The 21,610-nt window shown below is 48.2% G+C and overlaps 1 protein-coding gene across 1 annotated transcript; it reads right to left on the reverse strand.

The window, feature by feature from the left end:
• Positions 1 to 424: 424 nt before the first annotated feature.
• On the reverse strand, positions 425 to 20,050 carry LOC124094182 (protein unc-45 homolog B-like; the record flags this gene model as incomplete). Its single annotated transcript, XM_046446788.2, is given in 14 exon segments — positions 425 to 2,388; positions 5,205 to 5,360; positions 6,115 to 6,232; positions 6,677 to 6,792; positions 7,137 to 7,250; positions 8,036 to 8,102; positions 8,925 to 9,052; positions 12,367 to 12,507; positions 13,097 to 13,131; positions 13,134 to 13,237; positions 13,409 to 13,503; positions 14,194 to 14,494; positions 16,674 to 16,845; positions 19,867 to 20,050. Coding segments are annotated over 14 exon segments (1,992 nt in total), but the record flags the coding sequence as incomplete, so codon positions are not given.
• Between the last annotated feature and the right edge of the window lie 1,560 nt (positions 20,051 to 21,610).

Raw genomic sequence — 21,610 nt, forward strand, 5'->3', positions numbered from 1 at the left:
TGAATCCAGGGCCTGCTAGGCAAGTGCTCCACACTGAGCTACATCCCCAGTCCATTTTCTTTTATTTTATTGCTTTGCTTTATTATATTGTATTTTATTCTATTGTTTTGTTTTAGGTATTTTTGTCTTGTTTTGTTTTATTGTATTGATTTAGTTTATATTTTATTTTATTCATTTTTTATTTTATTTTATTTTTGAGACAAGTTCTCACTAATTTCCCCAGGCTGGCCTCAAATTTGTAATTCCCCTGCCTCAGACTTCTTATTCACTGGGATTACAGTTGTGCATCAACACCATGCTAATAGGTAATAATCTCACAAAAGTGAAAATGAATAAGACTTTGGCCCTATCTCTGAGAGATTTTTCTAAAGCACTTAATACACCCACTCAGTCCTAAATGTGAGGAAAGGAGAAGATAGACAGGTCAAATCACACCATTTATTACTAAAAAATGTTGTATATATTTTCAAAAGGACCACACCTCAATGACTGCCATTCTCTGTCAGAATAAGAAGGACATGACGAGAATGGTTTCTGCTGTGCAAGCTCACGTAAGCGCTGGGAAGGTGTACGTGAGGGTTGTTAGTACAGAGAAGATCTGAAGGTCTCAGTTCTCCTGATGTTTGCACCTGTTCTCTTGGAGGTGAAATTATGTTAAAATTTGACCCAATCCTAATGGTGCAACTTTCCAGCAATCTGTCTGTATCTTTTTCAGGTGATTTTCCAAAGATGTTTACAATTATATTTAATGTACCAAAGTAATTTTAATTTTCATCAAGAGCCATAAATCTCAAAGCCCTACCTTCTACCCAATGCTGATTATCAAAAACATTGACCTTTCAATAAATGTGGATGGAACTGGGACATACTGGAAGACAGCACTCCATCACAGAGGTCTCAGCCATGCTGGGAAGGCAATATTCATAGAGAAAGTCACATCTACAAGCACCCTGCTTGTGTCATTCTTCTGTGGCTAGGCCTGACATCCAGAGCACGTTCTTTGATCATAACATTCTTCTGTGGTGACACGTCTCTTCCCATTCTTTAGGAACCCTGATCCATCCATGTCAATTGGACAGGAATGAAGCTCCTTCTCATCCCAGACTCACTGATATGACCTGAGCCTGGCAATGAGCAGTCACCTCTGGATAGGATTGGCTCACGGACGGAAATACAACCCAAGCTGGACATCCTACTCATTGCTGGGAATTTTGCTGGGTTACTGAAAATGGTCCTTTTCTTCTCTACTGTAATAAACCATAACAACTATGTAAGTCTGGAGCTGCTGGAAACTTATTATTCCTCCCGCACGGAGAGAGCCTCTCAGAGAATGAGGTCAAACCCCAGAGGATTCAAGACAAGATATGGGGTGGGGAGATGAGAGGGAGAAAAAGACCCCCCCCCCAGAGAATAATATTGGTGACAACGTTGAACCACTGGATCTAACAACCATGTCAGGCCTTTCCCTGGGCGGCCAAGATAAATTTAATTTTGGCTTAAAGTACTTTGAGTTTTATTTATATTCGCTGTGTCTATCTTGCTTGGAAGACTTTGCCAAGCAAATCTCAAGGATGATGCCCCTGTGCCCGGCATAAACTACACTTCCATCAACGGGGGATGAAGGGAAGGGGCACAGGGCTGGGACAGGGCACTGAAGGTGAAAAAGCACTTGTGGACAGCCTGATCCAACAGTGTGGGGAGAGTGTATAAAAACCAGCACAAGCCAGAATCCAAATACAACAGCATTAATCCTCATAGTCACACGTCTGTTAGTTCCTACCTTCTGCACAATTCATTTTCCAAAATAGAAAGAACTTCAGGCCATTATCCTGACCTTCAGAATGGGTGCAGAAAAAAAAATTATCCAATCTGTCTTCTAATTACAGATGGAGATTATTCCAGGAACTTCTAGATCATGACACACGTAAGAAGGCAGGGAGCAAGAGAGCCAGAAACACCCAAACTTTCTTAGGACAAGTGGGAACAACTCAGGAAACAAACATTTTCCTTTATGTTGAAAATTAATTGTCACTGCTACGATCCCCAGATGAACTGACAGTCTGGGAGTACCCAGCGCAGGACTTGACACAATACAGAACCAGCCTCAGTGCCCCTGGAGGCCCTTGTCTATGACACTGGCTTAATGAAGCCATAATCCATGCACTTGATGAGACACTCCCGGGCCGTCTGAACCACAGCCGCCTTCTTCTCGTCCGGCTCCTGTTTGCCCACCACGGTCAGGATCTCCAGCAGCTCGCTCTCCACCAGCTTCTTGGCCAGCTCAGCATCGGCTGCCAGCAGGTTATAGGCGATGACCAGGCCCCGGTGTTGGACTGACAGCTGGTCATGCAGGCAAAGCCGCTGCAGGATCTCCAACCACTGGGATGTCTGGAGAGGGCCGAAAAGGGAAGGAAGGAGTCGAGGAATCAGGAGGGAGACAGAGAGAGGAGATTTGGGGACAAGATAAGTAGAAAGCATTGGCCACACTTACAGCCAAGTAACTTAGCTATGGCCACACATCTGGAAATACAGAGGATTAACATCCTCCATCTATTCACATCTTAAGCAACTTGAGAGTAAGAGATAGGCCCACTGCATGTCTGAGCAGAATGGGGATGTGGAGTGGTCAGAAATGAGAATTCTTGGGCTGGGGATATAGCTCCGTTGGTAAAGGGCTTGCCTTCCAAGCACAAGGCCCTGGGTTCAATTCCCAGCACCACAAAAAAAAAAAAAAAAAAAAAAAAGAAAAGAAAAGAAAAGAAAGAAAGTAAAGAAATAAGATTTCTCAATCTGTGTTCATGGGCAATGCCTTCTTCTGCCAAGCCAAGTGCCTTTCACACTACAGCTCCATGCAGGGAGGCATGGCTTTTCCTAGAATCAACACCAGAGTCTGGAGTGAATCCTCTCCTCCATTCTTCCTCAATCCACCATCCACAGTAATGAAGATGTCCAATTACTGTGCATGGGGGAGCAGGACTCTAGACCACTCTGATCACCCTAGGAGACAGTGATAAAGTCTAGAGTAGAACCAGGAGACTGATTCCTTTAGCCTTCAATAGACACACCCCAGGCAGCAGAGCAGAATAGGCATCACATTGGCATGGGTTCTGCAGTCAGAGAATTGGTGTTCTGGTCCTAGCTCAGCATTTATACCATCTACATGGCCTCGGTTAGGCTATTCACCTTCTCTAAGCTTCAGGAGCCTCCCCTGTCTTCTGCTCCACCTTCCTCTAACATCACGCTGAGTAATGAGATGATTCATGGAAAGAGCTTAGCACAGCTAAGCACAGCCCTGGTGACCTGACACCAATCCAGAGGTTTTCATCTGGGCTCCCTCATGCCTTCATCCACCCTTCGTCTGCAGGGATCCCTTCCTGCATGTGCTGCTCTCAGATAGGGAGATGGAGGCAGAGAGAGGAAAAGACAAGTACCTGCCTTTCAAGCTTCTAAGCACATTTTTTGACACACTACACTAGGTCTTCTGCCCCAGGAAAGAAAATGAAAACCCTCTAACTGTGGAAGGTTCAAGGACAGTTTCTATGCTGATGAACATCTGCTAATGGGTCCCCCTGGGATGTTGCTGGGGGATCAAAGGAAAGGATGACAGAAATTCAATCAGAATCCCAGGCAGAAGGATCTGCAGCCTGGCTTCCCTGGGCACAGCCCAGCTGCTGTGAGACCATAGAGATGCCCAGGATTCAATAGGCCCCAGAGTTGTAACAAAGATGGGCCTGGGAAGTCTCATGAGTCCCCCAGCATGTCCATGATGGGACAAGAAGATGGCCAAGAATACTGATCCCCTCGGGAAGAATGAAGAAGTGCCAGGGGTAGGCTGGCAATCCCGAAGGACTCCAGTCCTTCCTAACTAACTGTGCTCTTGGGCTCGTTACGTTCTGTACCTCAGTTTCCTCGTCCAGAAATTAAAGGTAATAATAATACTCACATTACAGAGTTGTTGGGAGGAATAACTGATGCATCTATGTAAAGGCTCAGAGTGACACCTGGCATACAGTAAGTGCCAGGAGACAGACAGCATCCATGGGTATTCCACAGGTGTTCCAGCAGAAGCTTCTCTAATGCAATGGCTTTGAAGTGTGGTCCACAGACCAGAAGCTTCCCAACCCCAATCAACTGAATCAGAACACCTGGGGAAACTGTTTTCACAAGCTGTCCAGGTGATTTTGACACACATTACAGTTTTGAGAGGTTTGCTGTAGGGAAAGAGACTGAAACCCAAAGACCATGCCAATGAGCTACCTCCAGCAGAGAACCTCTGGTGCCACCAGAGCTTAAGCCCTTTAGAACATAGAGAAACACACAGACACACACACACACCTGCACCCATGCACGCACACACATACACACATACCTTAAATCATCTATTTGAAACGCCTGCCTCACCCAGACGTGAGTACACATGACATGAGACGTTCACGTTTTTCACCACCAGCGGGCATGAGTGCACAGGCTCAGTTTGGTCAAACAAGGAGAGCTGCATTTTGCATCCATCTTTGTGTCCACATCAGTCCCATCACACCTGCTGTGGTGGCCCCAGTCCCATCTTAGGAGCTGCTCATCATAGCCACTTTAGGGAACCTGCAGCCTTTTCACCAAACCATAAGCTCCCTGCAGCAGCCCAACCACTCCCATGCTTCTCTGGGGAGCTCAGGAGCCCAGCAGCAGTGAGCATTGCTGGTATTATTGTTATTTTTTTTTTCAGTTCTGGGGATCTAACCCAGGGCCTTAAGCATGCTGGGCGAGTGCTCTACGCTGAGCTATACCGCCAGTCCATTTATTTTTATTAATTTGGAGACAGGGTCTTACAAAGTTGCCAGTGCTGACCTTGAACTTGTGATCATCCTGCTGAGGCAGGAGGCTGAGGCCTCCTGGGTCACTGGGATTCTAGGTGTGCACCATGGTGCCCAGCTGTATTGTTGTGTTCTTAAGTAATGACTTGTATGTACCATGGAAGATAATGGATGAAACTACACAGAGGGGATTTAAGCCAGCATATTCAGGAGGTCCACACAATGACCAGAAGAAGCCAAAGGATACAGACCTCCTCTCCTAAGGCAGGAGGAATAGAAATGGGGACTGGTAGGGATTGCCCTGTGGAATGGCCTCCCCAGAGGATCATCTGGGACAGCGTGGGGAGATTCTCTGGCGCACGCCCAGCCTCTTCCTGTCCCAGGACCCACACTTACCACTTGGGTCATCTTGATGCACAGTTTCTTGTGCGCTGCTGTCAGCATGGCCAGGGCTCCAGCGGCCGCATTCTGTACCTTGTCATCATCCTCCCCACAGAGCAGGACCACCAGCTTCAGCCGGTCATTTCCATCTGCCAGGAACCTCTCCTGAACCTGTGGGAGGCAGGTGCAGGGTTCAGAGACAAATGCCCCCCACCTGTGCCTCCTGGGATGAGGCAGGGGAAGAGGGAAGGGGGCTTGCATCTAAGTCCTCTGACCCAGGATTCCTGGGAGTTTTCCTCCTTCTTCCATCAGCTTGCCCATGCCGCCTCCCCCTGGAAGCCTTCCCTGATTGGTTGGGTGAAATTCCTCCAATTAAAAGGTCAAAGAGAATAAGGGATCCCCCCCACACCCAGCAGGCTGCACCACCTCTGCATTCAACTTGGCACCAGCAAAAGAGGCAGGCAGGACTGCTGGAGGGGCTGATGCCCAAGGAACCTGCTTCATTTCCCCTTGGGAAAGCTTGGAATGATTCTCCCAAGGACTGGGCCTTCCAGGTTTGCTACACAATGAAGTCCCATGTCTGTCCTCTCTGGATGGCTAATAGGCCCTGGTTTCATATCCTGCTTTGCTATGATAATATTCAGGCCTAAGAAGATTGGGAAAATGGTACCTTGCACCTCATCCCGCACAAGCTTTGGAGTGAAAAACCCAGCCTGGAATAACAGGATGTTGTGAATATGTTTTTCTCAGGGCGTCTACAGGGAGAGGGGCTGTAATGTAGGAAAGATTTAGATATTCCTGGGTTCTCTGGTCAAAACGCTAGTTTAGTCTCATCCTAGGAGCCCCTGATCTCACACCAGGCCTGACTGCTGGCTGGACCCTCCCCGCCTGGGTCTCCCCTCACCGCCCCGAGCCCAGTCCTCACTTCCTTGTTGACCACCATGTTGCACATGCACTCTGTGGCCGCCTGCCGCAGCTGGTCATGATTCTCAAACATGTAGTTCTCAATGTCCAGCAAGGCCTTCACCTTGAAGATCTTCTGTCTGGGGCGAGAGGGTGGAGGAAGAGAGGCCCTGAGTGCTTGGTAGTGAACATGCGGGGATTTGGCCAATCCGGGGCCATTCCTCCATCCTAATGGTGTCCCTCCCACACCATCAGCCAGCTGGGTGGCATGGAACCTGCTGCTCCTGGCTCCAGGAGGGGCACCAGTGGGTATAAAGTAAATGGCCTAGCATCCTGGGCACGGCCGCGCCCTGGGAGGAACACGCCACCCCACTATTGAGATCCCTTTTGCTAGTCCTTGGGCTTCGCACAGTCTCTGTGGTCTTTCCTTCCTCCCACTCAAACCCCTCCCGCTGTGGTTCTACCCAGTGCCTCTGATGCTGTCCTCTGAGCACAGCAGCTTGAGCACATGACCTGTGAAATTCCAACCCAACTTTTTGGGGCACCTCTCCCCACCCCTGCCCTTTCCACCCCACCCCACTCACCGGAGTTTGTCACTCCGCCCAGACAGGTTTGTGAGGCCCAGGAGAGCCTCGTAGTTCTGCAGCCCATCCCTCTGCGTGTCCAGGAGACCCACAAGGTGCCGCACCACCTCACAGACCTGTGGGGAGAGGTTGCGGATCAGGTGGGGCAAGGGCCACATCTCCCTCCATTCTCTACTTTTATAGGTGGCCAGCCTTAAATTTCCAAAGCACTTTCCCACACGTCTTGTCGGACCTCATCTGCACAGTGATCCTCAGAGGCAGGAATGTTGCCTTTACTTTGTAAATGAGATGACTGAATTTCTGAGGGGACGGTCCTGAATGTCACAGGCACAGCCAGGCCAGGCATCCAGGAGAATCATCACCCACCCTGAGACAGCACCAGGTCCCTCTCCCAGGTTGGGGTGATGAGAGCACGGGAGACTCCTCCCACTGCCCCACCCCACTCATCCCAAATACCCACCCGCTCACCAGGGAAGGCGATGTCCCGGTTAGAGACAGCTGCGATCTTGGCCAGAGCATGGGCCGCCTTCACCTTGCCCATATCCGTGCCCTCCAAAGCCAGCGGGATCAGGGCCTGCAAGAAATGGCACAGTCACCTAGGCCACAGATCCAGAGTCCTCTTCCATCTTCCCACCCCAGCTGCTGTCTCTCTGTCCCATCAAAGGTTCACGGAGACTCTGCAACATAATCAGCGCTTGAGCATCATGGAAAGCAACTACTCAGCCATAGATTCACTCCCGTGGGTCCCAATCATCAAGGTCTTCAACTCCACTTCTGCCCACCCATCCACAGGTTCCTTCAATTTTTGGAGAAAAAATAAATGGATTCCTTACTGTCTAAGCCATGCCTAATCATAACAGCAGACACTTATTGAGCACCTATGGTGCGCTTTACATGTATTTTATGCAATCCTGGTGACATTATGAAATGTGAGTGTGTGGTTCCTGCCTCCATTTTACAGATGAAGAAATTGTGGCTCAGTGAGAGTAAGCATCTGCCCCAGGTAACACAGCAAGAATCAACTCTAGTCTACAGGAAAGTCCACAGTCTCCATCTTTGTACCAGGCTTCCTTCCAATAGCAAGGAAGATAAAGACATTCCAAAGGACATCCATGGCACCAGCCAATCAAGCAGAAATTGGTTTGGGGCCATGAGCACAAACAGTGCAAATAACTGAGTTGCCGTATTCGAGGAGGTTGGGTTGAGTTGGGGATGCAGGATTCTTGGGCCAGGTTAGGGGTACATGAGCACACCCACACAAGTACACACACACACACACACACACACACACGCAGTCTGTATGCTCCTGTGAAGCAGATCACCTTCTAGGAAAGCAAAGACTTTATCCTGACCCATTACCTTGCCACCACCTTGAGCCACAATGGTGCCTCGGTCCTTTGGGTTGTCACACAGCGCCAGGAACACCCTGCAGGGCCAAGGATAAAGGAGAGCATTTGAACTGCCAGAAGCCTCTCCCATCGCAGACCAGCAGCCAGAGCCCAGGAAGCCCCAGGGTGAACAGGGAAAGCCCGGAGAGTGCACCCCGTGTGCTCCTGCCCCACAATGCACGATGAGCCACCTTGGGAAGACGCTGTGATGATGTTAAGTGGCACGGAAGAAAGTGAGGCCAAGCAAGGCTGCAAAGAGCCACCCCACTCCTGCTTATGGGCACTGCCAGGGGCTCCTTGGTGCCCTGCCCCTTGCCACCCAAGAGAAACTCCACCTCCTTGGTCTCCTAATTCCCTGTGAGCAAGATTCCCTCCTGGGCCTCCATGCTCTAGAGGAATCTCCTCTGTCCTTGGTGTCTCTGCAGATGCTGTTTCCAGGCCTGAAGCCTTTCCCACCCCCGCTTCTTCCATCAGGGCTCAGCTGTCACCTCCACCAGGCCTTCCTGGCTGCCGAGCCCTGGCCCTCCAGTCTGGCTGCTTGGGTGCCATTGTTCATGTCCCCACCCGCTGTGCCTCCCCACAGGGCACCTGTTGCACTGGACCTGATCATGCCCAGTAGGCTGCACTTTGTGCCTTTGATCTCTGGGAACAAGGCAACCAGAATGAACACCTTCCGACACAAGCTTCCCCCTGTCACATCTGCCCCATCATGTCATTTTCATTGTTGGTCCCCTTAAGTCTCTAGGACACCCAGTGGCTCACTCAGTCCCTCATGTAGGCCCCCACCATTTCCATCTCCCTGTCCAGCCTCCTGCCCTCCAGTCCCCTCGGGCCCAGCCCCTGGCCCCCTGCAGTGGCACCTGGCCAGCAGCTCCTTGGTCTGGTCAGTGAGGATGGCACTGTCTGCTCTCACCATGCAGGAGAGAGCGGAGATGACACCTGCCTTCAGGAGCCTCTTCACCCGCATGTCCACAAAGTCCTTCTTGTCCTGGGGGATGGGAGAGTTGGCAATGGAGAAGGGGCCTGGGCACCAGGCAGATCTGTACTGGAACTTCAGATGGTACGTTTCTGACTTCTTAGGGTAGGCTCACTAATGGCCCTCCCAGATGACCACAGCCCAATCCCTAGAACCTGAGAATGTGTAACCTCACATGTCAAAAGGGACTTTGCCAAGATGATCAAGTGAAGGAACTGGGGAAGGGGAGATAATCCTATATAATGTAGGTAGGCCCCAAATAATCATGATGCAACCACAGCACAGTAAGCTCAGGGTTAATACTAGGAGGTGTGAAAACAGAAAGGTTAAAATGATTCAAGGTCCCAACCAAAGAATGTAGGTGGCCTCTAGAAGTTGAAAAAGTCAAGAATAAGATTCTCCCCTAGAGACTCCAGAAGGAGCCAACCCTGCAGACCCCTGGACTTCAGCCCAGGGGGACAGATGCTCTGACTTCCGGCCTCCAGAGCTGTAAGATAACAAACGTGGTTTTCAGGCCACTGTGTTTGCGGCGAGGTGTTAGAGAAGCAAAAGGAAGTAACGCACTTCTCTAGGTTCCCTTTGCCGAAACAACGACCATCAGGTAAGAACTTCTTCTCTGCTTTGCCCAACCTACTCCCAGCACAGAGCCTGCCGAGCTGATGCTGTAAGAAAATCAACGTCAAAGACTCAACTCTTTCTCAGAGGAGTGAAGTGAAAAGGGGATGATCCCAAGCACTAGATGACACATACAGTGACTTTCTTGCAAAAGGTTGGCTTTCCATTGGGGGACGGGGAGGGGGATATAGACAGGAGTAAATGGGGACAGCAGGTGAAGCTGACAGCCATGGAGTGGGCTTTGCTGGAAACCCAAAGTCAACCCCAGGTTGGTCCTTGGAATGGGGATTGGCGGGGAAGAGATGAACATCATGTGACACCTCTAGGCACAGGGGACCTTCACAGCAGCAGAACACGCTGTGCACCCTTGCCTGGGTGAAGTGCACCTGCAACTTTTAAAAACAGTTCAGAGAATGGGAGGCCATGTGCAAAATACACAAAGTATCTTGTTCTCAAGTCTCTTATATAGAATGACATAATATTGTCATGTAACCAACCCACATCACACCATATGCTTTTAATTTTTCTTGGTGTGTTACAATTATACACAACAGTGGGATTCACTGTGACACATTCATACATGCGCATGGCATAATGTGGTCAATTTAGTTCCCTAGAACCTTCCTTTTCCCTCCCTTCCTTCTTCCTCCTGGTCCCCTTCTTCCTCTTACTAGTCTCCCTTCTATTTTCATGAGATCCCCCCCTTTTCCTCCTTTTTTTTTCTCTCTCTACTTTCCACAAATGAAAGAAAACATATGACCTTTGACAAAATAAGTTTGACTTATTTGATTAACATAGTGCTCTCAAGTTCCATCCATTTTCCTGTAATTGACATGATTTTGTTCTTCTTTATGGCTGAAGATACTCCTTTGCATGTATATACATTTTCTTTATCCGTTCATCTGTTGACAGACACCTAGGCTGGGTCCATAACTTGGCTACTGTGAATCGTGTTGCTATAAACCTGGGTATGCATGTATCCCAAGAGTATGGTTTCACTGGGTCATATGGTAGTCCCATTCCTAGATTTTTAAGGAACATCATACTGATCTCCACAGTGATTGTACTCATTTACAATCACACACAGTGTGAGTGTTCCTTTCCCCCCAACAAATTATCTTTCCAAAATCAGACAAAATGATAACTACATTCTGATTATAACTATAGGAAGAAAAAAAATCCCACTATTATGTATATGTATATCGTGTCAATAAAAATTTAAATAGAGTTTAATTTTTTTAAAAAAAGAAAAAAGATGCACAGAAAAACCACAGTTTTATCTGGTGGGTAGCACAACATACTAAAATGCCAACGGTGGTCATAGGGACACATTATGAGCAGTGGTTATTTTCTCTATTGCACACTTTTGTTGGTTTTGTAGTGGCACCTCCTCCTCCACAAAAAAAGAATCTTACCGAAGCTTCTCCAGAAATCTTCACCATAATTGATTTTAAGACTATAAGCAAAGGAGTCTCTACAAAAAAAAAGTTCAATGTAGTTAAACTTCCTATTTTCCTGTTGCTGTATTATACTTGGCCACTGCCCAGGAAGAAATCAGCACTCCAGGTGCTGAATGCCCTTTTACTTGTTTTTCATAAATATGTATCCAGTGTAGTAGTTTGTAGAAGTGTGTTTGCAAAGTGTGATTTAAAAAAAAAAAAGACAAATTCTTTATCAAGGCCTCTGGCCTTGAGCTGAGTTCACAGAGATGTCTACGTTTTTGAAATAAGAGAAGTTTCCAATTGGGCTCCATGGTAACAGCTGGCAGGGGGAGGAAAGAAAGGGGAGAAGAAGTTCTCCCCTTCTCAGGTGTTGTCCTTGAAGGGTTAACTTGCCCAGAACAGTGAAAGAAAAAGCTGCTTTTATGTGAACTTATGCAGTCTGTGAATTTCTGAGCCCGTTCACTTACATTCTGGTTATAAAATTCTAAAACTACCTGAACTCGGGGGTTCAGGGAATGAATTGATTACAGCAAAAGCTGTGCCCTCTGAACCTGGCTGCAGCCAAATAAAACTGTTTCCTGCTATCTTCCTACAACAGTCTTGCAACCTAGGATTATCACCTTGATCATTTAAAAAATCTAAATTATTTTATTGGCTGGGAATATTTCTGTATGTATTTATATGCAAATAACATGTAAATCATATTCTTGTATTAGGCTCCCAAGGAGATTTGTGACACCTGGGCTCATGCTGACCCCATCCCTCCTCTCATTATTCATAAACACCCATCCCCAAATCCAGATATCCCAGAAAATCAAATCTTTATAAGTCTTGGAAGTATGATATAAAGCTGTCTCATATCTATGAAATCAACAACATAAAATCAATCCCCAGGACCTTCCCTTGCCCTCCCCTCCTCCTTCCTCGGGGCCCCCTTCCTCTCCTTACTTGTCTCTCTCCTATTTTCATGAGGTCCCACCTACTTTTTCCCTTTTAGTCCTCTCTAGATTCCACATATGAAAACCATGTTCATCCAGGCTCTGTGTCAAATTAAACTCTAAAACTTGTTTTTTCTCCCAAGACAGAAAACAAAGGAAAAGCATGAGGGCCATCTGGTGGAGAAACTTACCATTATCATCCTCATCAGTATTTTATCCCAAATCCTCCCAAACACATTCCACACAGCTGCCTGCACCCCGGGTTTTCCCATTCCACCTGTTTGGGAGGTCTGGGGGCACAGTCCCCCCTCCAGGGGCATCCTGTACCCACCTTGGGGTGCTCCTCAGGCACGTGCTGCTTGGAGAACTTGGCCAGCTGCACCAGCTCGGGGATGACCTCCTTGACATCATAGCTGTTGGTGCAGTTCACCAGTGTGGTGGCCACTGAGTACAGAATGGTCTTGTCACTGGTCTGCAGACACCGGGTTAGGGGGGAAGGCAGAAAGGAACTTTGGAACCGGACTCTGCTTCCAAGACAGCTCCCTGACATGGTGAGCAAATTGGCTTGGAAGGAGTGTGGCTGGTGGGGCTCGGCTTGGAGAAGTACAGGTGGCACAGGAGGGGAACCGGCTCTGCTCTTAGAGGGTGGCAGAAATGCCTCCTGAACCCCCAGCAGCACCACAACAGTAGGCCAGTGGCTTCTCACCCAGCACCTTGCTTGGTGCCTTTCAAAAGCCCAGCGCACTCACATCCCACTACCTGGAGTGGGCACTTGGGTGGGAGCTGGAGCTCTGCTCTGGCTCTACTGGAAATCCTTCCCGCACTTCCAGAGGGAGTGAAGCACTGCCCCAAGTCCCTCGGGACCTCCTCACTCATGGCCATGGGCAAATATGCCATCTTCCTGTTAATACTCCCTCTGCCTGGAAGGCACGTGGATTCACTTTCAGCCAGGTAAGATGAGGGACAGAAAGAGGGAAATGGCCCACCAGATTTACAGGAGGGCTGGAAGACCCTGAATCCGGTAGACCTTCCCCGACGTTGGAGGTCAGGGCCACACTTGCCTTCGCCAGCTCAAACATGGCCTGCAGAGCCGGATGTCCTGGACAAAGTCGTCCTTCACATCAGCATCCAGGGTGAGGTAGGCCAGGCCCTCCACCGCCCAGCGCCGGGTGCGGGTGTCTATGGCTGCATTGCACAGCCACCTGGAAGTGGGGAGGGAGAGCTGCTGGGGAAGGTGACAGGGCTCCAGTAAAGAGTGAAGCGACCTCAGGGTGATGGAGAGCAGGTGAGGGGCCTTTCCCCACCCACCGGAGTGCAGCCCAGAGGGCCCTACACAGAAGCCCATGAGGAGGGGCTGGAAATGACCCTCTTACTTGCGACACTGCTTGGCCAGCTTCTCTGTGGATCCTTCAGCAAACTGCCTGAGACCATAGTCTGTGCCCCCTGCAGAGCCGAGCTTGCAGAGGCCCTGTGGAGGGGCAGACACATGCGGGATCAGGGACATGGTTTGGGGACAGGCCTTGCTCTAATAAGTCCCTGTGGCCAGAAAACCTCACAGGTAGTTTGAAAAATCCACATGAGAGGATGGTAACCATGTGCAACTGCAGTGGGCAGCCTAGTTAGGGCACAAAAAACTGCAGGAAAGTCATGTCATATGAGGGACCAATTCAAATGTGCAAAATGTAACCCAGGGAAAATTAAACTCTTGTAGGAAAAAAAAAATCTTCCATATAAAGAAAGTCACTACATCAGAGGCAAAGATCAGTTTAAAAAAAATTGATGTGAATAAGAAATTACTCCAATTTTTTGTGTAATTGTTCACAAGATAAAGAAGAGACCCATGGAAGTAATTTCAGTAAAATGAAAATGGAAGAAAGGAAACAGGCTTAACTGCCACACACACGCTGGTTGAGGAAACTGGCTTTTTAGCGTTCATTCTGAAAATGATTTCTGGACAAAACTCATAAGGAAAACATGGCCAGGGTTAAATGCAGGGCCTGCCATTCTGAATCTCTGTCCCCATGTCACTTTGCTCTGCAGGTGCCCATAGGGGTGCTCTGCATTCTCCTCTAGAATGGAGAGACCCCTCGTTCCTCCTGGGGTGCTCGATGCTCAGCACGGTGGCTGGTCTTGGGCAGGTGGTGCCCAGCCTACTCACCACCAGTGTGCGGATCTTGATCTTCTCATTCTTGGTGGTCTTGTAGATGCTTTTGAGCAATGACACACCATTGGTGATGATGAAGGTGGCGCGGCTGAGCTTGGTGGAGGCGTGGATGAGGACCTCCACGGCCACCAGCTGGTCAGCCTCGCGCTCTGAGCCACACAGCGCCACCATCATCTCCATGACGCCTTTCATTCCCAGTAGCTGATTGCCCAGGTCAAAGGGCCCCTGAAGGATCCCAGACACTGTCTGAATGGCATTCACATTCTTGTCCATGTCCTGGGGGTCAAACTTGCCCCTAAAACAGAGGGTGAGGATTGTCAAGGTAACAGGTTCAAGAGGATAGAAAGAGTGAGATGTGGAGGCAGAAAGATTTGGATTTGCATCCTGATTCTACCGCTCATGTGCTGTGTGACACTGGGCAATTCGCTGAACCTCTCGAGCTTCCGATTCTTGATGGGTAAACTGAGGATAGTAGAAGTCATACTAAGGAAGCTGCACTGGGTAGACGGAGGCATCAGGCTGCAATGCAATCACCACAAAGCCTCAGCCAGGGAAGACTCTGGAGTTTGGACAACCAGCAAAGCTATTTTAACTTGGCATGAGGGACTGGGCCTCCAGCCCAGAGTCCACAGCACAGCACAGCATCTGGAGGGACAGATGGCACCCACGGCCACAGGGGCCAGAGGACCTAGCAAGGTGCCTGTGCACTGGATGGCTTGGCATCACATCTCAGCCCCTTCCTCTGTCAAGTGAGGGGGTGGAACTCAACTTGGGATCTCATGGGAGGCTCTGGAGTGAGCGGGAAAAGCTGAAGCTCTGTAGGAAAAGCCAAGGTCACCGTGAGGAGCTCTAAGAGAACCAAAGTCGGGGTTCAGCAGAAGCCGTAGGAGAGATCAGGGGCTGGCAGATCCAGGGGGTAGAGAAGCATTTTTGTATTTTAAAGGGTTTTTTTTTTTAATAGATAGGGCTGGGGTTGTGGCTCAGAGATAGAGTGCTCGCCTAGCAAGCGTGAGGCACCACATAAAATTAAAATAAAAATATTGTGTCCACCTATAATTAAAGAATAAATTTTTTTAAAAAAATAGATAAGCCAGGCATGGAGGTGAGTGCCTATAATCCCAGCTACTTGGGAGGCTGAGGACGGAAGTTCAAGACCAGCCTCAGGGACTTAGCTGTATGGAAATTAAAAAAAATAAATAAAAACAGGCTGGAAATATAGACTAATGGTAGAGCCCCCCCTGGGTTTCATCTCCAGTGCTACAAAAATAATAATAGTAATAATAATATTTTTAAAAATAATTAAAAAGAGAAATATATGTCTGTTCTTCTCTGGTCATTTACAGAAACAGTTTGCAGACCCTGGGAAGAGAGAAAGGAGAAGCACAGTAAAGGCAGCGTCTTCACCACCTGAGCCTCACCTGGCTCAGTCCTGGCTTCCTGACCACACCCCCACGACTGAGCCACAGGTATGTCCCAGAAATCTGAGCAGTTTACCAGGAAAATCACTGCAACAGTTCAAAGGTCACATGGCAGTAGGAGGAGGAGGGAGAGGACACATAAGGACAGACAGAGACCCAGATAGAGCATCTGAGATGAGGGAGCAGCAGGGAGAAGACCCAGCACACTCAGCTTCAGAGGGCCCGACCTGTCTCTAAAGCCACCCATTCTTAAAGTCTCCCCAGAGCCGGCCTCCCGCCTAACAGCCCATGGGTGTTCCTCCCAACCACAGGAGACTGAGGTGGGTTTAAAATATGCCCAGTGTTTTTTGTTTTCAGTGCTGAGGATTGAACCCAAGGCCTCATGCGTACTAGGTAGGCCGCCCTACCATGGAGCCACGTCCCCAACCCGTTTCCAGAAATATACTGACACCCCTCCCTTCCAAAGGTGGAATGTAATTCTCTTCCCTTAACCCATCTTGTGGCATTGTCCCAGATGTAGAATACCTATAAAAACTTTAATATAGTATATAATATCATTATGCAATATATAATAATAATACTATAATGTCACAATTATTATATTTATTAATATAATCTAGATATAGGCTCTACATAATGATTTCCACCTATTTCAATTCACCTGTATTAATTTTGTGGCAAGATTTGCAGAATCGACAACCTGGGACTGAATCTGGGTCAAGGCCAGATTGGGGACTTGCTCCTAATGATAGTACGAGTGATGGTGTGCAGCTGCTGAGGCTGGTGTGAAAGAGACACTGCCCTCCTCCCTGCTCTACCCTGGATCATCACTCAGGGAAGCAGCTGCCATGGTGAGGACTCTTCTGCAGCCTGTGGAGAAGTCCACATGGGGAGGAACTGAGGCCTCCCACCAACAGCCAGCACCAGCATGCCAATCAGGTGAGTGCGCCATCTTGGAAGTCCAGTCAAGCCTTTGGATGGCTGCAGCCCAGGCCAACTTAGTATTGTAACTTCAAGAGAGACTCTGAGCCAGAACCACCCACCCAGGAGACTCACGTGATATACTCCTCACAGATCTTTCGGAAATGATCACGCTCCGGATCACATCGCAGGTCATTGTAGAGCTTGTTAATGAGGATGGAGGCCAGCATGCGGGTGTTGTCAGTCAGGGGCAGGCAGGAGGGCAGATCTGGAACCTGCCCCACTACCTTCAGAATCTTCCTCAGGCCTGCAGGGGGACAGGGGCAAGAGTGAGATTCCTGCTGGGCTCTGTCCTCAGGAACATACCCCTGACTAAGCAATGTCCTGTCTCTAGCTTCGCTCCAACCCTGCCTTTAGATAGGAGAGCCTAGGGCGCCAGAGTGGGGACAAGAGACCCAGGTCCTCCACCTGGCTCTGCCCCTACCTTGAGTGATCCACCATTCTCTGTGGGCCTCCATTTTCACCTTTTCAAAATCATGATGAGTTGATCTCAGAGGACTCTACCAGTGCTAACATTCCATGAGTAGACACGCAGTCTTCCTCACATACTATTTTATCTTCTCTTTTCTCTAGGCCACAGTTTCTTAAATTGTGAAAATGGACATAATACTACCTACCTTATAGAGCTTGAGGACTCAATAAGAAAATAATAAGCAGAAATAGCCTGGTGCCCATCTGAGACATAATTGTCACTCAATAAAAGTCCATTATATATTTAGGCAATACTGTATTTCTTATTATTATTATTATCTTTGGGTGGAGATTTTTTTTTTTGTACCAGGGATTGAACTTAAAAGTACTCAACCACTGAGCCACATCCCCAGCCCTATTTTGTATTTTATTTAGAGACAGGGTCTCACTGAGTTGCTTAGTACCTCACTGTTGCTGAAGCCGGCTTGGAACTGGTGACACCCCTGTCTCAGCCTCCCAAGGTGCTGGAAATACAGGTGTGCATCACCGTGCCCACCTGGGTAGAGATTCTTAAGTGACTTCCTCCATCAGACTAGTTTAATAGTCACGTAGTTGTGGAATAAGTGAAGGATTAAATGTGTACCTTTAGGTCCTGCCTTCAAAGCAGTATGGAAAGCAACATACAACACTGAAGGAAGGTATGATACTGGGTGATTACACCACGGATGGGACAATTAGCTTCAAGAAGACTTGCAAGTTAGTTTGAGCATCTGCTGTATGCCAAGGTGTGCCTGATTTTATCCTAACTGAAACCTCCTGGTAAGGAATCATTATTCTGATCTTTCGGAGCAGAAAGTCAAGACTTAGAGAATCCAAGGCAGTCACCCAAAATCATGGCAAGAGATGTAGAGAGGATGCTCTCCCCATGATCTCTGATGTCAAACAGTATCCCTGCCTTTGACCGCTAGGCTATGCTGCCTCTGAGACAACAGACAGCTTGATCCCAGGGTCAGGCTTTAGAGGTGGCTGGGAGTTGGCCAGCCCTTGGGTGGTATATGGATGTGGAAAGAACACACAGGGTAAATATGGGAAGTATGAAACTCTGAGTGTTAAGAAGGAATTTTAAACACTTAGCTGCAATTTTGTGCTCTGTGTATTTTATCGCTTTAAGGAAAACTTCAGTGGCCTCTCTATTACTCCTCTTAGTTCTTCACATCTGATGTGAGCTGGGTGTCCTACAACTCAGTTCAACTTGGACACTCTCTACCTGGGGTTAACACTGACCCAGAGGCTGAGGGCTCAGGCCTACAATCTGCCTCTACTTCAGATGCTGTTCCAGGTTTCCCACAACTTCTGTGCAAACTGGCTACAAATAACTTAGTCCCCTCCCTAAGTTCTAAAACTTACTAGAAGAGCTCACAGAAATCAGGAAAATAATTTGCCTACTATATTTTCAGCTTTATTATGAAAGCTGCAATCAGGAAGAGCCAAATGGAAGACACACACAGGGGGAGGTCTGGGGAAGGGGTGTGGCACCCCCCAGCCCTCTCCAGGGGCACTACCCTCCCAGCACCTCCAAGTCTTCGCCAAGCTGGAAGCTCTCAGAACCCTTCAGTTAGAGCCTTTTATATGGGGGCTCCATGATGTAGACATGATCAATCAAGTCACTGGTCATTAGTGATTAACTCCACCTCTGGCCCTCTCCCCTCACCTCGCAGAGGTCAGAGGTGGGATAGGGGTTGAGGGATGGGACAGAAAGTCCCAAGCCTCTAATCACACAGTTGGCTCCCCTGGCAACCTGCGCTCCTTGTCCTGAGTCTATCCAGATCTCAAGCCACTAGCCATCTCATTAGCACAAGAGGACACTTATCACTTTGAAGATTCCAACTGGTTTAGGAAACAGGTGCAGATGCCTGTTTATTTATTTATACCTGTTTATTTATGACATATATTTATTATGTCACAACCAAACACAAAAAAGTGCTTGGCAGGACTGAAAGGGGCCCAAAGAAGCAACCCAACCTGGCTCCCAAAGACACCTGCTCCACTTCCCATCACCTCCCCAATCTCATCTCCTGGCTTCCATCCTGCCTGGGCCTTGAGCACCTCATTCCTCTTCTATTAGAACCCCAGACACCTCTTTGACAGTCTTCACCCCTCCCCTGGCCAAGAGCTCACTTCAGGTTTGATCTAAGGGAAGCTTTGCTCCGCCCCAGTTTGCATTACACATGGAGCTCAACGCTGCAGCTTTGAATTAGTGTATCAGAATTTTTAAATCCACTGTATTGTAACCCGAGTGCTATTCATTCTGGTGCTCTTCAATAAAAGAACAGAATAAAAAACATTGCTCCCCACCTTGTCCCACCCTATAGTCCATGTGGTTGACCCTAGATCCCAGTGCAGAGAGAAGTGACTGCTGATGTCCCACTTAAATATAAGCAGAGAAGACCAGAACTGGGGGAAAATAGCATAGAGGGCCAGCCTCAAGCACTACAGCGACTTGTGATCTGTAAGGTCTAAGCAACTGCATGTGCACTTCACTGAGATCTATGAAAATCAAACAAGAGAAGTGAAATATTGAAAGATAAATTTCACCCCCAGAGAGGTTGACTTGAACCTTTTAGAACCAGGCATACTCTCTATGTCATAAAACCCGTGAGAGAATGAGAGCAGATTAGAAAGCCACAGATATGATTCCTGAGCAATTAAAGAAGCCGGTTAAGGGGAGAGGTGAACCTGGATCTGATGAATTTAGTCACCATCTGCTAGAAAACCTCTCCTGCTTTCTGCTCCATGCCAAGTGCCCTGGTGTCTACCCAAAAGGCCATGTAAGCCCCAGACCCTCCCATCTCCTCACCATTGTCCACCACATAGATGGTGCGGGAGTTGTCATGAATGGCGAGGTCCTTCCTGGGAACATTCTTATTGAGCAGGTTCAGCGCCTGGTCCCTGCCCTGGCCAGACACCTTCTTACTGACCAGCATGTCAAGCAAGTGACTGGTGATCTGCTTCAGGTCCTTTTTGGTGTCTGAGGAACAAGAGGATAGAGGTCAATAGCAAGGAGTAGAATGTCTCAGATCAAATCAGGAATGGTAGAAGCTTTCTAGAAGGACTCTGGAAATATGAAATCCACTGCTTTCTGGATGTGTGAATGTCCTAGGAGACTATAATGTTGTCTATATCACACCCCCCAAAAATAAAGAAATCCCTCATCAACACCCCCAGGGTTCTTAGCCACTTAGTCACGGTAAACAGCAGTAACAGATTGGAGATTCCACTGAGATCCTACCAAGGTAAGCTCCTCCCCATGCACCCCACATCTGTCTGAGGTGCATCTTTCTCTCTTTCTGGAAGATGGCATGGGTACCCAATGGCTACTTAAACGCAGCTAGGGCAGCCTCCACTCTTCAAGACTCGGGTCAAAGTTTTCTCAGCCGAGACAGTGTTAGACCAGGTCGCAAAGAAAAGACCAATGACTCCAATTAAAATCAAATTAAAGCAAGCTTATTATTTCGACCGGCCGGGCTGCCTCTCCTACCCAAAAACCGTGGGAACAAGACAGCCCCTCAGCTTTCTTGTAGCCCAGCTTTATAGCCCAGAAGGTTACACAAAGTGGGGTGTTATGCTCGAATTTGGGACCCCCAGAAGACCACCAGAGACCAAGATCGATGTAAGCAGCAAAGAGGTCTTTATTGCAAGCTAGCTCGGTCCTCCGTGTGCACACAGCAACTGGTGACGCTGAGAGGCCCGAGCCCAGGGTTTGCAGCAGTTTTATACACTCTTTGGGGAAGGCAGGGACTTCACATATATCATAGCATCTCTTAGCAAGTCATCACACACTGCAGGAAAATCATAAAACAACTCTAAAACATGATTCGCACATTCACTGGCGGGAACAAGTTGGGTAAGGGTGATTGATTAGTACCAGAGGGGGATTCATTTGAACTGATTGGTTTAAGACACGAGGGGAGTAGTGCTGAACTACATGGTTTCCCAACAGGATTATCAACCACCATAAACTACTGGGAGGGTCATCTGGCATCCCAGGTATTTTCCCAGTCTCAAGCTGATTGGTGGTTGCTAGGGGTTGTTATGGGTCCTCACCTAGCCTGACTGAGTCAGGGACACCTGGCTCCGCAGATCTCTCTTGTTATTGTAGATAAACAACTCAGCAGGGTGGGAATGTGCCTAGGAGTGCTCTGTGGGTCATTCCTAGGAGAAGGGTCACGCCCCCTTCCTTGGACAGGCTTTGCTCTAAGGTAGAGGCTGGTTTTTCAGGGTTTACAGATTCTGACGAGCATAACACAAATGCTAGTTTATATTTTTGCTGGCCCAACATCAGAATTTATGAAGGTCATTAGAGCCTCAGAGAGGTTTGTTATCTGGCTAGGGAAGGCCAAGATTTATAAGGCATCACTAAAGTTTCAGAGAGGGTTGCTATCTGGTCAGGGAAAGCCAGGCATGGGTTAGTTCCAAGGCACAGGCAGGCATTCCAAGCTAGTTCAGAATTTGCAGTAATTTATAGTAAAGCCGAAATTAGCTTTTCATGTCTTTGTGGCAAGATGGCTCCCAATTTTAAGAGGTAATCAGGCTGGGTCTGT

The sequence above is a fragment of the Marmota monax genome, unplaced genomic scaffold (genome assembly GCF_021218885.2).
Source record: "Marmota monax isolate L192 unplaced genomic scaffold, Marmota_monax_Labrador192_F-V1.1 WCK01_AAM20220418_F8-fsc00138, whole genome shotgun sequence".
Classification (NCBI taxonomy): Eukaryota; Metazoa; Chordata; class Mammalia; order Rodentia; family Sciuridae; genus Marmota; species Marmota monax.